The sequence below is a fragment of the Neodiprion lecontei genome, chromosome 4 (assembly GCF_021901455.1).
Source record: "Neodiprion lecontei isolate iyNeoLeco1 chromosome 4, iyNeoLeco1.1, whole genome shotgun sequence".
In the NCBI taxonomy this organism is placed as follows: domain Eukaryota; kingdom Metazoa; phylum Arthropoda; class Insecta; order Hymenoptera; family Diprionidae; genus Neodiprion; species Neodiprion lecontei.
Window position 1 is genome coordinate 34,295,161 of NC_060263.1, and position 17,897 is coordinate 34,313,057.

At 38.5% G+C, this 17,897-nt stretch overlaps 1 protein-coding gene across 6 annotated transcripts in view; it reads right to left on the reverse strand.

The window, feature by feature from the left end:
* The window catches only part of LOC107219784 (microtubule-associated protein Jupiter), a 58,923-nt gene that overhangs the window by 9,942 nt on the left and 31,084 nt on the right, over window positions 1-17,897 (reverse strand). Inside the window, exons 1-2 of one of the 6 annotated variants that reach the window (XM_046736654.1) lie at window positions 6,254-6,370; window positions 5,615-5,852 (exon numbers count right to left, since the gene is read on the reverse strand). The exons of 2 other annotated variants lie outside the window; for them this stretch is intronic. In XM_046736654.1, coding sequence (XP_046592610.1) covers window positions 5,615-5,676 — 62 coding nt within the window. In that variant the 5' untranslated portion in view covers window positions 5,677-5,852; window positions 6,254-6,370. Of the gene's footprint in view, window positions 1-5,614; window positions 6,211-6,253; window positions 6,371-17,897 lie in introns of those variants that run through there. 3 more of the 6 variants (XM_046736655.1, XM_015658134.2, XM_015658142.2) reach the window with 3 other exon arrangements.

Below are 17,897 nucleotides of genomic sequence, written 5' to 3' on the forward strand. Positions count from 1 at the left end.
GACGTCTAGACTTACCTTACACATATACCTACAAGGCATGATGCAGAGGCGAGGGGCAGTTTGCGGGCATCTATGTCCGATACTTGCCGTCGCGGGGAAGGATCGCGATTCGGAAACAGACGGAGTGTATATAAGGGTTATTTTTTATTTCTTTTTTTTTTTTTTATTTCAGCTACGAACCATTACTCAATATTCGTCAGCTCTCCGAAACCCGAACGCATGAACCCAGTAATTATCGAGCACTCGGAGCAAAAAAAAAAAAAAAAGATGTCAAATTTACGTAGTTATTGTATACGGCATTTCAGATATGGCGATAGTAAATGTTTGGTTAATTCAAATTCGAAAATTTAGTTTTATATTACAAGACAAACCGTTGTTTTGAACACTATTTTCTTGGAACTGAAATAAAATACTTCTTTGGCTATTAATAATTATGACAAAGTGTAAAAAAAATTTTTTTTTCTTTTTGCTTGCGCAACAAAAATTCTTCTTCACTCACTGCCGTATATCGTTAAAAATTATGCCCGAGATCATCCTTCGTGCGGATATATACATATGTGAATATATTTTAAGTACGTAAAACGGAATATTCATAATTTTTAGGTCAAAAAATATCGTCGTCCATATGACACAATGTATATGTATATACCGAAGAGTTACTACATACGTATATCAAGCTAAATCGTGGCATTTAGTCGCCTAGCGTGAGCAATTCAATTCCCGTCCGGAAGTAGATATGCTATAGGTATACAATACATATGTAACAGTTTGAAGTGACGCCGGTCGTTCACGACGAAGTCGTCTTATATGTATAATATTCGTAAAATGAAAGACAAAAAATAAGGGGTGAAAAATCGCAGCAAAGTATATAAATGATATACGAATATATTATCTGGGATAAAAAAAAATCCTCTGACTCGAGTTGATTTCCACCGTACATTTGATAGACCGAACTATATATCATTGAGGTCGAACATGCGTACAGCCATGCATAATCGATATCATACAGCAGTTCTTTTCTCCCAGTGTTACACGGTCAATGTCATCTTGCGTTACACGGTGCAGAATTATTGCGTTTCGCTGTAATGAGACAGGTGCATCGTCGCATCGCGCTGCACGCACGAATAGAAAGCAGAAAACTATATATTTTCCTTGTATAATTACAACATCGAATGTACGCGAGTGCATCATTCACATATCATTCGCTACCTAGATGTGCATTGGCTCTGGGGAACTGGATCTCTCTCTCTCTCTCTCTTTCTTTCTCTCTCTCTCTCTCTTGGTGCAGAGTAAAGTGTGGCGTAGCCGGGACATAATGAACGCGGGACTTTGCTCGACTCGCATCGCAAACGAACGAACGTAACTAAGTTAACGGTGAATTGAAAGTCTATCTGCACGTTCCGCGCGCGGAGGGGAAAAGCATCGTCAAGACCGTGGCGGAACCACCGGCGATCGGATTGCACTTGACCGTAGTTCGAGAGCTGTCGTTAGGCGAGAAAGAAAAAAAAAGTAGGCCCTCCTATTGTCGAAAGTGGCTGGAATATGCGGTAGACGAATATCGCGACGTAATACGTTAGGTGGGCCAAAAACAAAAACGGGACCGATTTGAAACGTGAATAAAATCCGAAGGTGTTGAGCAATTTTCAAGAATATGTATTTTCTTTTTCTTCTCGAATGTAAAATAACGATTTTTTTATTTCGCGTTTGAAAATCTGGAAAATCTTTAGTCGTTGTTGAGATACTCGCTCTTTGTAAAACAGATTTTGAAAAAGTTGCTGGGAGATTGAAAAAAAATTTATATTCAAGAATGGTCAATTCAATTTCCTTCTGAATTCGTGAATCTAAGATTAATTCTGGCGTTTTAGAAATTCTCCGAGATTTTACTCACATGATATTAAACGTTTCTGGTAAAATTAACGAATGCGCGCTTCAAAGTTAAAATTCAGTTTTCGAGAGACATTATCAAGAAAGAAAATTCACAATCAAAAAAAAGTCGATCGCAACCGATATCGAAAACTTGACCAAAATTGATTCAGTCGACAACATTTATAACGAACATTTTAGATTTTTTGAGATGGCCTTAAGGCTGACTTTTCTGATATTAACTAATTACCTAAAGCGTCACATTTTCAGTCGTGGAATAGAAATTTTCACTGATTCGTGGAAGCTGAAGTCACACGATGTGCCTGTTCTCTTGCTCTTCGGTAAAAGAGATATTGCATTCTGGCGAAGGAAAGTTCTGGCAACCGTATTGAAGTTAATAACGTTATTCTCAACGATTCGATCAGAGACTTGAAGTACAAGAAAAATGTGACAAATGACATTACAACTCGTAAAAATACAGAAAGAACGGAAATTTGATGTTATATTTTTACACCGTCATCTTCAATTAAATAGAACTTGAATTAATTTACACCGAGAAATGTATTCTCCTCACAGCCCGTGAGCGGCTCTATTAAGAGGTCGCACTGTAAAACAAAACACACTCATATTTCAAAATCTTAGTTCCTTCAAAATCATTGTACACTTAAGAAAGTAGTGATTTTTTTCCCAATGTTTCATTACGATAAAGTTACGAACTTCAACCTCGCTTCTGGCAGTAGTAACCGTAAGCGGAGGACACGTAAAACCATATAAACGTATTCCGTCCCCCATTTGCCTTTTCGTGTTCATCAATATTGATTATTAAAAAACTTTGAAATATTAAAAATCAACGAAATAAATAAAACGCACAGTGCTGCCAAATATTTTTTAAGCAATTGAATCGAAAAAAAAATTAGTCCAGGAATAATAATTTAACATCGTAATTAAGCTTCAACATTCTGTAATATTAATTTTTTACAGTCTCTCTGCGATTTTTTCAAAACTTGACTTCACGAGCGTATTGCTCAACAACGAATAAAGATTTTTCAAATTTTCAAACGCGATATGCAAGATTCATTCTTTTAGTTTCAATCAGAATAAAATTTTCGGAAATCGGTCAACGCGTTCGGATTTTATTCACGTTTCAAATCAGTCCTGTTTTTCTTTTCTTTTTTTTTCTTTCTTAATGCATATATATGTAGTTGAAGTTAGCGATACCATTGCAGACGACGAATCAAGAAGAATGCAAATGAAAGAATCAAAATCAAAAGAACAAGTAAACACTGGTTCACCGGTTCACTGGTTCAACAAAATTTCACGCCGATTCATCCTCTCCGTCTTACGCAAACACGGGATTGCAGAGTATCGTGCATAAAGAGAAATGCAGTAGACGCGAAACTGCACCCTCGCCTCTCTACGTACACTCTAGTTGATGATAAAAGCTCGAGGAACACTCGTACCTCAGAGACAACGCGAGCCTTATGCGCCATTTACGTCACTTCGAATGTTCACAAAGCTCGCATTGTTCCGCGATGTGTTCCCAAATAAGAGGAGTTAAACGCCAAGTGGGATGGAATAGTCAGCTGGTGCCGGGGGCGAAGGGAAGAAATTAACGACGTGAGTAAAACACGCCTAGTGGTATAAATATGTATCCGTATCTATCTATCTATCTATCTATCCGTATGTCTATCCATCCATTCGTCCATCTATTCCATGTGTTTATAGCTATAGCCGCGTCCATCGATATGGAACGCGGAGTAAGGGATGGGCTGATACGAAGGATCGAAACGATTAATAGAAATTAAATGCCGTTCCCGGAAGTGATTTTTTTATCGGATAATTACAGCTGGAATATCAAGGGGACAAACATCGGTCACTGTAAATGTAACTATAGGTCAGAAGTGCGGTGTAGAGAAAAGAAAATATTCACTGATTCCAACGGAGTTTCAAACTCCCTATAATCTATCTTTTGACTAAACCGACCGACCGTAGCTGTTATCGAATCGTAATTTATATCATCAAAATCGTTCTGATATTTCAACTCTCAACATTCTCTCCAATGGTTTTAATTCCAAGCCGCTGTGATGATAAACAAAATACAAAATCGATTGAATCTCTCGAAGCTAATTTTCAGACTTCGATCGGGAAATATAATCTCCATAAAATGACAATTGATTATCGTGATAAAGTTTCCGGCACAAAATGAGGCGGGGATTCAAATCTACAGATATCTTCCCGAGTATTTCACGGCTAGTGAATGAACAGCTGAAGCAAGAGGGCTACACTTAATACATCCGTTAAAGTCAGTCACGCTTTCTAAGCTGTGCAGCAGCAGCATCGACTGCATCACGAAATGCTGCAATAATTTTTTGAGCAAAAATAACAAAAAAAAAAAAAAGGTTTAAAATTCTGCTAACAAAGTTCATTGGCTAAGATAAGAAAGTCAATAATTCTCATTTAACGACGCGATTTCAGATTTTTCGTCTCACAAATTAAGTACCTAAATTGGAATCGCACGCGTTCCTACCACGAAAATCCTATCACTACGAAATAAATCGGTAAAAAGCGTATCACCTGGAATTTGTTAAATGGCGCAAACTTGAGACTTGAAACAGAGACTTGCCGAGTCTTTGCTGTACTGCGTGGTGGTTTGCATAGTTATGAAGACGGTATAAGAACAAACAGTCTAGAGCCTAGACTACGTAGACCGAGACTCCGGAGTCTAGACGCCCCGGCAATCGCCTTCCTAAAGTCGGTGCAGACACTGCAGCACGCAATCAAGAGCCATTTCCCTCGTCCGTTTATTGCAAATACCCGGAAATCCTCGATTCTGGAACGTATTTGACCCCGGCCACCCTTATTTTCTCACCATATTTCGCGAGTCGCAATTTCTCGCATAATCTTCTCTAGCCAAAGCTCTGTTTGCATATTGCGATTCTCATTTAGGGTGAAATATAAATGAATATACGTATATACATATATATATATATATATATATATATTTTTTTTTTTGCGATATATTACAAAAATGATCGAAATCCACACATCCGTGAAACATGACAATTATCCGCAACGGAAGAGGAAAAAAAAAAAAAAAACAAGAAATGCAGAAATATATATAAAATCGTAGAACCGCAAACGGAAGTCGTGTGGTTTTCGCGAAGAAAAATTCTCGGGAATTCCGCAGCGTTTTCTATCCGCGAGCAGATTTTAATCCTCGGTAGAGTCATGGTGTTACCGACGTATGCGATAAGACTAAACCTCGTGCAAGGTCAAAGAAGGTATATGAGTTTATCGAAAGATTTTTCAAAAAAAAAAAAAACTTTTCTTCTCGACGTTAAAAGCTCGTAATAACACCGCGATTAATAATTACGCTGAGAAGTTCGTGTGACACAAGCAACTCGAGGTGTATATATTATTGTATCATAACGACTGTCTAGTCTGCACATAGGTGTCATTCCGCTATACACATACTTTACAAAGTATTTCGCAAGTAGTTAAGAAAGATTGCTATAATAATTATTATGCAGTGAGACATTACAAACGCATAGCAGCTCGTTTCGCCACTTTGTTCATTGCATACAATAGAACACATCTGGTGATTTATAATCGGAAGATCATTTACCCTCTGGATCGAGAAAACTTCTCTATTTCACGGACCGTCAACGATCAGCTGATGATACAATACGCGTACGCGCATGTTTTACTTCTATTCTTCTTACAATTAGAATATTTTTTGCAACTGTTTTACCTCTTCTTTCCATAGCCAACGTTGTCCAATTCGATGTGTCGGTAGGCGGCATAAGTGGCCATGATGATTGTTATTCGTTTGGTATTTGAATCGCAGAACTTTTTATTCAAATCGTTGAAAAACAAGACCGAAAAGAAGATGCAGGTACGTTCGAGAGTGATATTTTTCAATCACCAACCGGAAGTACCAGAGCAAGTCTTCTCTCTGCAGCGGGGGAGCGCGGTTGTGAAATATCCGACTTTATACAGATACGAGCAGAGAAAATAAAAATAAAATACAGATAAATATCGAAAATAAAATCGAGTTTAAACTGACAATTTATTTTTAAGATTCACTCCGTTCTGGCACTTTTCGATACGTGGTAGGAAAAAAAAGAAAAAAAAAAACGTAAAACAAAAATGAGAAATGAATAAGAACAGAGATAAGAAAGGAAAGTAAGAGTGAGAAAATGTGCGGTTCGATCAATTAACAACTGATATGTGTAATACAAATTTTTTTAATCGATTATATTTAACTTTACTCGCGGATATTTTAATATCTGATATACGTGTATATTTTGTATTAATATATCCACAATAAAAACAGAAAGAAAGAAACAACAAAAAAAAAAAAATAACAACAACAATTAAATCTTTATACTTTGGTTTTTAAGCTGTGGTTAAATATCGATGCCGTGTTATCAGCGCACGACAAAACTCTCCCGACGATTCGTCTGTAGAGCTCGCAGCAGACTGGAAACCACCGGGTATAAACTCGGTATATACCATCTCGCTTTTCCCTCCCCCTCCCCCCCCCCCCCTCCCCGCGCGCTCACTCTCTCTCTCTCCCCCGATCGTTCGTCTCTCTCGCCTCCAGCCGGGTCTGACATCGGCGTGCTTCCACCCCCGTGACGCCGACGCCGACGCCGACGCCGAGGACTAGGAAGCTACGAAACGACAACGACGACGACGACGACGACGACGACGACGACGACGACGACGACGACGACGACGTCCCCGTCGTCCATTCACCTCAATCAATACGCGGAGGTAAACGATGCGAAGAGTTTAGCTGACCGTGGAGCAGGGTCATCTTCGGGAATTTTTCGCGTCGCTGCAGACACGGCTCAAAAGTATAAAAGAGGGCCGAGATTAACACGATACGGTTCAAGGGTTACGATTTATCAATATCGGCAGTAAATTCGGCAGAATGTACGAATGAATTCACTCCTTTTACCCGAAAAATAATAAGTAGACTTTCTTTTTCTTTTTTTTCTTTTTTTTTTTTCTCTTCTTCAGACAAATATTAACATATGATCAAGACGAATTGAATCTAAGAATTCTTTGTCAAATTTCACATGACGCGAAAAAAAAAAAAAAAAAAAAAAAACTGTTGGAGGAAAATAGAAAAAATATTTTTATTTTGTGGTCAAGTCTGTATTAAAATATCCATTTGGTGTAATTGGCGAGAACGTAGTTATATTTAAATTGATCGATATTTATTCACCGTGTCAAACCAAACTTCATTTAACCATTTAATTATATTCTTGCCGAACGGAAAATTAGATATTATACAGCGTTTACGATTTGTAATTATTGAACTATCCATTGCACGCGAGTAGACAAAATAATAACTGTAACAACTGCTAATTTTGCCAACGACTGAATGGTCTGCTGGAATCTTCGTTAGAATAAATAAATAAATAAATAAATAAATAAATAAATAAATAAATAAATAAGCACAAAAAAGTATTACAAGCGTTATATGTTCTCATGAATTACGCTGCTCATGTTTTCTTCCATACTGCATGATGTAAAGAATCTCCTCGAGTCGATGGATATATATTTCTTGGTTCGTGTTCGAGGTTTGGTATACCGTTAAACGTGTAAGGTACAACTTTGCTGCATGCAAAATATATATATATAACAACCTTCCACCCAGCTTATTACACGGGAAGCTAATAAGTATTCACGTATCCTCTGTATCGGCTCTTATTAAAAACCCACTTTTCCCTTTACGTTCCGATGTTTGATGAACATAGTGTACACGTATATTATACATGTTATACAGATTTTACAAAGTATTCCGGTTCATGATAGGAGAAAAAAAAAAGAACATATTCCATTAACGATTTTAACGAAACATTCTCTCTCACTCTTTTCATGTAATTCTATAGGGAGTAAACAAAAACGCGTACGAGTATGGAATAAGTAGAGGTTTTATGCAGCACCTAAAAGATCGTGTATTGCACATCCGTTGGTGATTTTTTGCAATTAACAAAAGGAAAGGAACGATATTGCGGAATTTTTTCAATTTATGAAAAATCGGTTTATTTCCTCAAAATGTCGAGGAATTTCGGACGAAATGTTTGTTTTACTGAATAAGCGCGAGTTAGTCGTTAACATAAATGACAGATCTTACAAGTTTATAAGAACCTTCGATAAAGTACAAAATAATTGAAAAATTAAAAAATAACCATCGCAATCCTTGTACAGGTTTGATCTTTTTACATATATTTCGTGAAAATTAATGACTAGCAGTAAATTATTTATTACGCGCGTTGAAAAATACACGAACCTGGAATTTCTTCTGGGGTGAAGAAATTACCTCAGTTTTTCTTCAAGATTTCCAAACGAAAATGGCGCCGCCCATTTTCTCGGGATGTTCTGTATCTCCTGGACTCGGTTGCGAGTATAAGAAAGTGTAAAAATCCTGACGCAAATCGGTGGTAATTTTCTTGGTAAACTAGTAGCAATTATTTCGTGATACCATTGCTCGAGATTTGTTTAGTTTACATGTCGACAGACAGGCCGAAGACACGAAATTGACACTTTACGGACGATTATTTAGGCGTGAAAATTTCAACAAACGTTACTTGGAGTAAAATCGTGCGTAGTTTAGACAAATTTATGTTATTCATTATAGTTTGTTTCCGTGTTGTTTGTACCTAATATTAACGTTTTTTGAGATGAAAGGCTAGATAGATTTTTTTTTTCTTGTCCAGATTAAATCAGATGTAACAAATTTTCTTGTTTCTCGCTGCGCTCTCTTTTTTTCCAAGCGTATCAAGGATCTAATTCTCCATGGAATTGATAACGACTGTAACGTCAATTTTTTGTATTTCTATTAGAAACGTACGAGAAAAAAAATTATGTATTACAACTACGCAATGAATAAATAACCTTAAATAATAATTCCATGCAGCTGGAGGTAAAGCGATATTGTAATAAAACAAAGAAACTAGACAATTTATCCCTGTTGACCGCAGGTGTTCACGGCTCGTTGCAAGATAGCGAGATTTGAATTTCCGCATTAAAAACCGCGATTACGACGACAGTGTAGAATTTCCACATGTACAGAGTGGAAGTTGAAGAACGGCAACAAGAATCACAAAATATCGGGCCACGGATAGCCAGCTCCCAGGTACTAAAATACCGAGTTAATATTAGGCAAACGGGCTCAGCAAGCGAAGAGAAGAGACCCTTAGACTCGTCATTTGCCTCGACAGTTTGCCATGCAATTAACCGTATAAATATTCGAGCTTTAAAATATTGCGAAGAGTTTTCGAACTTCGTTCCGCAATGACGATTCTCATTTCTTTCCAATATCCGTGAATGAGCGAGTAAATTTTCACGACGATTTCACATTTCTCCTTGGATACGAGTCGAAGATTTCTACAGGATAAGTTCGAAGTTGCACGATGCAGGAACACTGTGCAAAGCGAGTAGATAATTGAATAATAGGCCGACTATTTATTAAATGGAAGGGTAAATGCACACGAGGAGCATACATGCATCATCAGGAATTTGCTGCACAATATATATGTATGTATACGTATATAGTGTGTGCCCTAATTATATACATCGCGTATTTTAGCACTTCCGTATATGTGTGCGCGCGTGCGTGTGTGTCGCTGCTTTTGGCGGCGGCAAGGCGGGTTCCAAACACCGAAGTAAACGTTTCATTGTCTCGTCTGGAGATCTATCCCAATTATCAAGGTCCAAGACGAATTTTGCAATCAAGAATTACACCGATAAAACTTTCTCTCTTTGTCGGTTTTTCTTCGCAGGTTCAAAGGTTTAATTACAAACGATTTACCGCCGTTTTATACAAGCAGTATGTAATTATACACGTGAATTAAGTTATCTGTTAATCTTGATGCGAATAAAATCTTTAACAGTTTATTATTTCAGGCTGTGATTAATTAGTACCAACTTTAGGGTGAGTAAATATCGCTGAAAATTTTATATAATTATGTTTTCGAATCGATCAGCTGAGTTTGCAAAATATGATTACAAGTTTCGCATCAACGCTACGATTTGCTGAATTTCAAAAAATTCTAATCAGCTTTTCGAACTTGAACCGTATATTTAAAGTTGAGTAAAGCAGGGCTTGGCGAATAAGAAAATAAGGCGAGGTAGGGGGAAGTAACAGTTACTATATATTAAATTATAAACTGTAAAGGAATCATGGTTACTTGCCGAGTCGCTACGCTCAACGCGCAACGTGACATCCTGTATAATATAATATGATGTATTTGAAACGTGTGGGTGCGGTGTTCCGATGTACGTACACGCATGTGCATGTAGCTGACGAAGTGTGTATTGTGCACACCTAATTGTACGTACAATACCTACATACAGCCGGAATCACGAGGCTTCCCCCGAATCGGACGTCCCGTCGGTTAATTAACGATAAGGATTAATTGAAGCCGACGCGACGTTGCGTACGTACGTTAGTTGTGAAAAAATTCGAACGGAGCGTCTTGGCGCTCTCGACCCCATTTTCGGTATTGCTGGCGCGGGACTAACGGTCGATAAATATAATAATAGGAAAAAAAAAAGCAATTCAAACTTTAATTGAAATATATTATCACAGCGCGCTAATTCAATTATCTTCAATGACTCGTTATGTATCTCGTATTATACACACAGGTATACTCTTACGTTTTCGGAGCCACGTCACTAACTGATGAAAAGTGATCTCTTTTAAGGTAACTTAATACGAATGTATTTGTCTTTATTTCAGCAACGATAGCTGATTACATTATTTTTAAAGAATTCAATTACAACGGATCAAAATTACGCTGCTTCACGAAAGAAAAGAAGACCGTGTTTTACGTAAAATTGAAAAAAATTTTACCACAGCCAAGTGTAAATCAGATTACATTTTCATTCGAATGGTTGTTATACACGTCGGCAATTGAAACTCCGATAATTTAGCCCATCGAATTAAACTTGGTCTCCAAATATCAAGAGTTGGAGAAAACTCGCGAGGGTACAATATATTTTAAGGTAGATGAAAAGTGAGCTTGACGTTATTTCGATCGTGGAATAAAAACTTAAAGAGGTCGGTACGGCTTGACTCCGTTCCGCGTATATAATCCACAATCCGAGATCTCCATATTTAACAGACACACGAACACACAAAAACCAAAGACATTGTCTGTTGACCTCTAGAAGCTAAATAACGATATAATGCATCGTACCAGAGGGATGTGCACGAAATGCTGTCAGTCTAAGAAGCGGGTGGCGCAGACTGTTACCTGAAGAAGCACGAAGAAACTATATTTAAAAACAAAAAAAAAAAAAATCTTATCGCAAAAGATGACAAATCGGCTCAAGTATGTTTAGTGAACTCTGCGTAACTTCTTGCTATCCAACTTCATGATTCGTTATAATGTACTTGCCAGACGAGGAGGATAGTCGTGGATTTATTTCCATTGAAACGAAAGTAAAAAGGCGAAATAGAAAAATAAAGAACGCGTTACACCTGGTGAAACGAGGTGCAGCCGCTGCTGCGGCTTTGGTGGTTTGCCAATATCGCCAAATTTTCGACCATATGTGGTTGCGGACATACGGAGCTGAACAACAATCCAATTGTCAGCTTACCGCTTTACCGTGACTCATGTTGAACGCCCGCAGAGCTGCAGCTTAAGTATACCTACCTCGACCTATAGGGGAGTGCGCTGCATGCAGCATCAGCAGGGCACGTGCTGATCTTCTGTGACAAGCCACATGCAGAAAACGTTGCCTGTACACTACACGACGATTCAAGGTTTGTCAACGAGTTCGCGGGCGCTTTCCGTCAAACGTACGTAAAGCAATAAATTAATTCCGCCTCCGTAACTTGCGAGTAAAAATCAGTTCAGTATCTACGGATGATTGGAACGGTGAAACAGGAAAGGAACAATGGAATAGGGTAGAAATGTGGAAGGGGAGAGGAACGATGGAATACGATAGAAATGTGGAACAGGAGAGGAATGATGGAATGATGGAGAAATACGGCACTGGAGAGGAACAGTGGAATAGGGTAGGAATTTGGAATGGGAGAGGAACGATGGAATAGAATAGAAATGTGGAATGGGAGAGGAACGATGGAATAAGATAGGAATATGGAACAGCCGAGGAATGATGGAATAATGGAGGAATGCGCAACAAAGGAGAAACGAATGAAATAGGATTGCAATACCGATGGATCAGAATAGAAACGATGGAATATAGTGAGATAAAAAATACGGCCATATCAGAACACGAAATGTTCGCAGCATTGTACAGCTTGTTAAATCTTGTTGATATTTCGTAGTGACGCAGTCATTTAATTCATTCATCAGTTCCTATTCATCTGACGCAGTCATTGCCACCCAATCTATAAAAATCTTTTAACAGACAAAAAACACAAAACGGTACTTGAAATTGGATTCGGTTTTGCAAGAATTTAACCACAGTGTTCAGTAAAGTTTTGAAAGGGGTTGTACAAGCCACTGGTGTAATTGTACGCGTTGAAAGGCTCTGCACAGTTTTCCGTAATAGTGCGGGCTGCTGCAGCTTTATTTACAAACGAAGTCTAGACCTTTTGACGTTATACAGTTTCTCGGCTTAGAATCATGAACAAAGCACTATCGCACAGCACTGCGTCAGCCAGGACGACTGCAGCGTCTGCAGGACTAAACAGGACATCGCGGCGCGTGTCCCTGGCACCCTGGTGCAAGTCGACAGGGGTAAAGAGACGATGTCTATTTATTTATTAGCCGAAAAACTTTCGTTTCCTTTCGCTTCGTACAGCAAGAAACGCGTGGAGTTGGGTTTTAGATTACAAATATAGAGTCGTATGGGTCAAAGGCAAGTGTGCGGTATAAGGACGTTCAATTGAACCAGTTAAAGATTGATTGGTCGAGATGGATTTATTGAATCCTGCGACTACAATTCACCACGTTCCGCATTGCGATTTAACCCTATCAGGAACACATTTTTCATTGGCATGAAAAATAAAAATCGTCAATGAACTATAGGTTTTTGAGGCCGCTGACTACTATCGCACGGTCAGAATTGAAAAATTTTAAATGGCGGATTTAAGATGGCGGCCATTTTTATTGAATTTATATAAATATCGTAACAAAATCTGCACGATGTATATTTACTATTACAGGTATATTTATTACCAGCTTCGGATTCAGCGCATCAAAAAACTTCGGAACAGTATAGTCTAGTTTTAGGGTTTGATGGTAAGTTTTTGTCAGCCTATATTATCGGACATATAACTGATTTTTTTCGAGAAAATGACATGTTTAATAAAAAAAAAAATATCAAGAATACTTTCGAGCACAAATTTCATGTAGAATAAGGTGAAATTTTTTTTATTAAAAATTTTGAAATTTTGGGCGTACCGTCCACATTTATTGGATCCGCGATTTTGAATTTTCAAATTGTAAAATATTTATATCGGATTCATATTCAGCGACCTCAAAAATCTCAGTATATGAAATTTGACTTCAATTCAATGAAAACCGTTTTCAATACCGATATTTTCTTAAATAAGAATAATTTTATTTTTTTTTGCACATTGATTGTTTATTAAAAAATTATTGTGAGGTTGTTGGGTCAAAAGACATAGTACTGAGGTATACTGGAGTCGGAGAAACTTAATTATATACCTGCTCATTAGTAGTAAAACGTACCCGTAGTTCTAGAAAAACTGAAAATAATCTAATGTTGCATACATGCAACACCGTCCCTGAAGGGGTTAAATCGTGAATTATTTGATGTCTTAATATAAATGGTATAAGGAGAGTATTCTTTATTTATTTGAGTAGAAAATCAATGAAATTCAATGTATCGGAGGAGTGATTTTGAATATAGGGCGTTGATTAATCTTCGTTCGATAAGATGTATCCGACGATTGTGTAACCTTTACAGGTATATAATGCAACGTCAGCATTAAATTGCCTCCGCGGTTCCGTCGAAGAGAGCCAAAATCAATAATATTGTATGCTAGTACATACATAAAAGGATGGCATAGGAAGAATAAAATATTAAAACGCACCATAAGCAGACTACATAAATATATGTATAATGTTATACGCCTACAGATACTGTGCATGAGGATTTGCATCTTATGTTACCATATTATAGAATCCAATCTCCTGCTATCAATTTTCTTTTTTTTCTATCTTTCTTTTCGTCAGGAAGTTTAAGAAATCACTTTCTTCCGTTCAACAGCATCGCGTCTCTGGCACTGCGCAACGAATATATAATGCATATCATCGCTGTCCAAAGCAATGTCAGTAATAACAACAACAAAGTCAACGATACCAGCGTAAATGAAATAGCCTTTCTCTACAATTTCTTCGATACAAGACGATTTTGCACACTTTCGCTCGCGTTCTGATTAAAATTTCGATACGAAGGTTAATTTTCCACGGTATAAAATGAGTCAGAAATTACAAGTCGAAGAAAACGCCGGTCATACCTTGTGAAGCTATACGTATACCGTCAACGAAGGTTTACAACTTTGATTTTTATTAAATGTAATCGGTACATGGACACAGCGATATTCGCTATTCGCTATTCGCTATTCGCGAATGTTTGCCAAGAGAGGATGAGGTTGGAGGTGAAATAAAAGGAGGGCGAGATGAATCGATGAGATTGTAAATACAGCCTCGACGAATGTGCCGTCGGTACGGCGTTGAGTCATTCGTGACAACGTGCCGTAAACCTTTTAACGTCGGGGAAATATCAGTTCAAATCGACCATTTATTAGACGTGAAATTTATAAATAATTTCAACGAATTTCTTATTTGGAGTCCCCGACCTGACCGCTGGTCGATATATCGACCAGATTAATGGAAACTGATTGCACGGGGAATTTGATGTTATTACGTTGTAAAAGCGCGAACATACAAACGGCGTTTATCCATCGTGATTGGGAACACATCCCTCAAGTATACCTCCACGTTTGTAATACTTTCGGTCGTTCCATGAGTATAACAATTACCGCACTGTACGCATCGATTCAACTGCCTAGCCTGCAAACTGCAATAAATTCGTCCATGTTGCAAAGCACATGTCGATTCTCGCATGATACCCACATGGATCGCACACGTAGGCTTGTCATTTTCGCATCAGAAATCTACGCGCCGCGTTCTCAAGTGTCGGTCGCTGTTTTACACTGAAACAATGCGCGAATCTTCCGAGGCTATTGCCGGTAATTGACTATACGTATCTTCTACATACGATGAATATACGGAACCACCGCCAATTTGTCGCTCGTTTAAACAGACTCACGTCCCAGCAGGAAGAAACGGATGAACGGACAGCCTTGAAACGAATCTGGGGTGAAATTTATAAAACAATAGAGTTGTCGATGCAACGACATCCGGAAGGGGCGACGTAAATAACGATCGAATACAGCCGTGACTAATAATCATCGTTCGTCCCGTTTCTCATCAATTTTTCAAAACCAATCACATGAAGGTGAAAATTTTTTCGAGAGTTAAAACAAGGATAATGAACTCTGATAATTTTAATTATTTTAGTAAGTGCGTCGATTGCCGTTATCACACGTTATGTGATGTGATTCAATTTTTTTGTTAACTTGCGGTTAATGGATACACGATATCCACGAGATCCGTTACTCGAAAACAATATACTCGTGTTAAAAATTTTTCCAAAATTTTCACCACGCAAATTCGTTGTAACTAGTGCAGAAACATGAAAACGTCATTATAGAAGAAGAGTCCCGGTTTATCTTTCCACGCTAAAACCAAGCGTCTCTTAAAACCTCTTTTTCTCTATTCATCTTCTTCTCTCTCTTTTCGTCTATGTTTCTCCGGTGACGTACACGATACAAGGCAGACAAGAGGACGCAGGATACACCGTGCCAAAGTTTTACAAGGACGCAAAAACTAGGACCTCTTTCTCTCCTCTCCTCTCCTCTCCTCTCCTCTCCTCTCCTCTCCTCTCCTCTCCTCTCCTCCTCCTAACCCAACGCTCCCGTGCTCCAGATAGAGATTCTGCAGCATGCTGCGCAGCTCGCCCGTCATCCGATCAATGCTTCATTCTGAATCCGCAGTATGCTATAACGAGATCGTTGATGAGGCCGACCCGGGAAATTTCCTAAAGAATTCGCGAAAATTTGAAAAGACGAGAAAATTATTAACTTGGTCTAGTGTAATTGGAAGAGACAATTGTCCTCGTCCCCTAGGAAAACTCGATCCGGATACTTGAGGCACACCGAATTTGATAGAGAGTCAAAAAAAATGGTAGTTTTATTTTGCTCAAATAAAATTATCCAACTTTTCCCTGACTTTTATCGTCTAAATATTTAAAATTCTCCGCATCTTTTTCCACAAAATTTAGGTAATGTGGGGCAGCTTTTACGATCAATGCTCCAAAAATTGTGCACCTTCCATATATGAAATTAGATTCCGAAACAACACACAATATCGCTTAGTTTCACATCAGTTTTGGAAATTGAGCAAATACCGTTTCCGAAAATAAGCTTAGCTGAAATTGTAAAGCATAGTTGCATTTTGAAAACAATTTATAAAAATGTACGTTTTTCCCTACGGTTCATCATAATTTCCTAAATATTCTCGGTTTTCCCGATTTTTCCGTACCCGTCGCCACTCTGTGTAAAACGAAGATAATTTTCAGGGAAGAAAATTGGTTCGAGTTACGAGTATAAGGTAAGTGTACCAGTTATCGACCCTGTTCCGATTATTGACCTTTTTTGGATGTATCTGTTTGATCCTTAGTTCTGAAATTACGAAAAAATGAATTAGCAGCGTCTTCAAACCTTCAGCAATTGGTTTCAGTTGTCGAGAAATTCACAATTTGTACCGTCCATTTATAATTTTGCAAAATAAGAGGGTCAATAATTGGATCTAACCGTGTCGGTAAGTGGTACACTTACCTCACGTGTATGTTACATCGACGTGTGTCGGGTACTGTTATTTTTCGTTTTCATTGTACAAGAGAAGTGGAAGAATGAGGCAGTAGCACGATATTTAAGAAGAGCCCGTTTTGCCGCAGTAATTTGGAAAGGCTAGACACGGAGCGACGCGGTTTGCTGGCTAATTACACGCCCCCCGATTTCATACCTATTTCCGTACTTGTGTACAGGCACAGGTAGGTGTGTAGAATTAAATGCAAGAACCGTAACGAGAACGTCGAAAAAGAGAGAATTAACTAAGAAATCAGACATTTCGAGAACGCGGTTTATCTAGTTTAAATATTTCAACACCGCCTACCTGCACCGCAGGTTCGTGCCAACTAACTGTAATCGTATCAAAGTCATCTAACCTGAGCGGTCATTTCCGGAAGCGATGATCTCGCGGCTAGACACAATCGCGTCTTTACACAGCCGTAGCTTACGATTAGAGAGACCGCATTGTGTGTCCGAGTACGAGTAGATCTTACTTTTGAGAAAAGAGAGTGGCCTAGATCACCGATTGAATAGGACGGTAAAACACGTGTTTTCGTCACTTTCGAGGAGACGATGGTCGTATAGTTTTAACGAGCCCGCGATTACACATGAGAGAATTTGAAAATTATCAAGAGCCGTGGCAGTTGGTCTATATTAAAACTGGACCGTGAAAATTCTCTAAAAAAACTCGGTTATTCAGGTGTGAAGACAAAATCGTTGGTGAAATTGATCGCGTTACGTTATACACGGGTTATATATGCTTACTTGCCTATACAGTGAACACAATGAGTTAGCGCTTCTTCTTTTCGCGGTTGCAAAACTGTGTAAAAATTACGGTAATACGCCACGCCACGCGCCTTTCGAGCAAGAAGAGTGTATAAGCGACCAGCAGGAATTCTGAGCTGGCAATTAGTACGTATAAAAGGATGTGGACAGCAAAAACGGAAAAAGCGACGCACGACTGACGGCTGAAAATGTTAATAACGCAAAACACAAGACTGGTCAGGTACATGCGCCGATGGCTGAGCTAAATGTACAACTGCATGCACGCGTTGCAAAGAGTGGCAAAGGTAAGGTAGACAGTCTTCGAACACCGTCG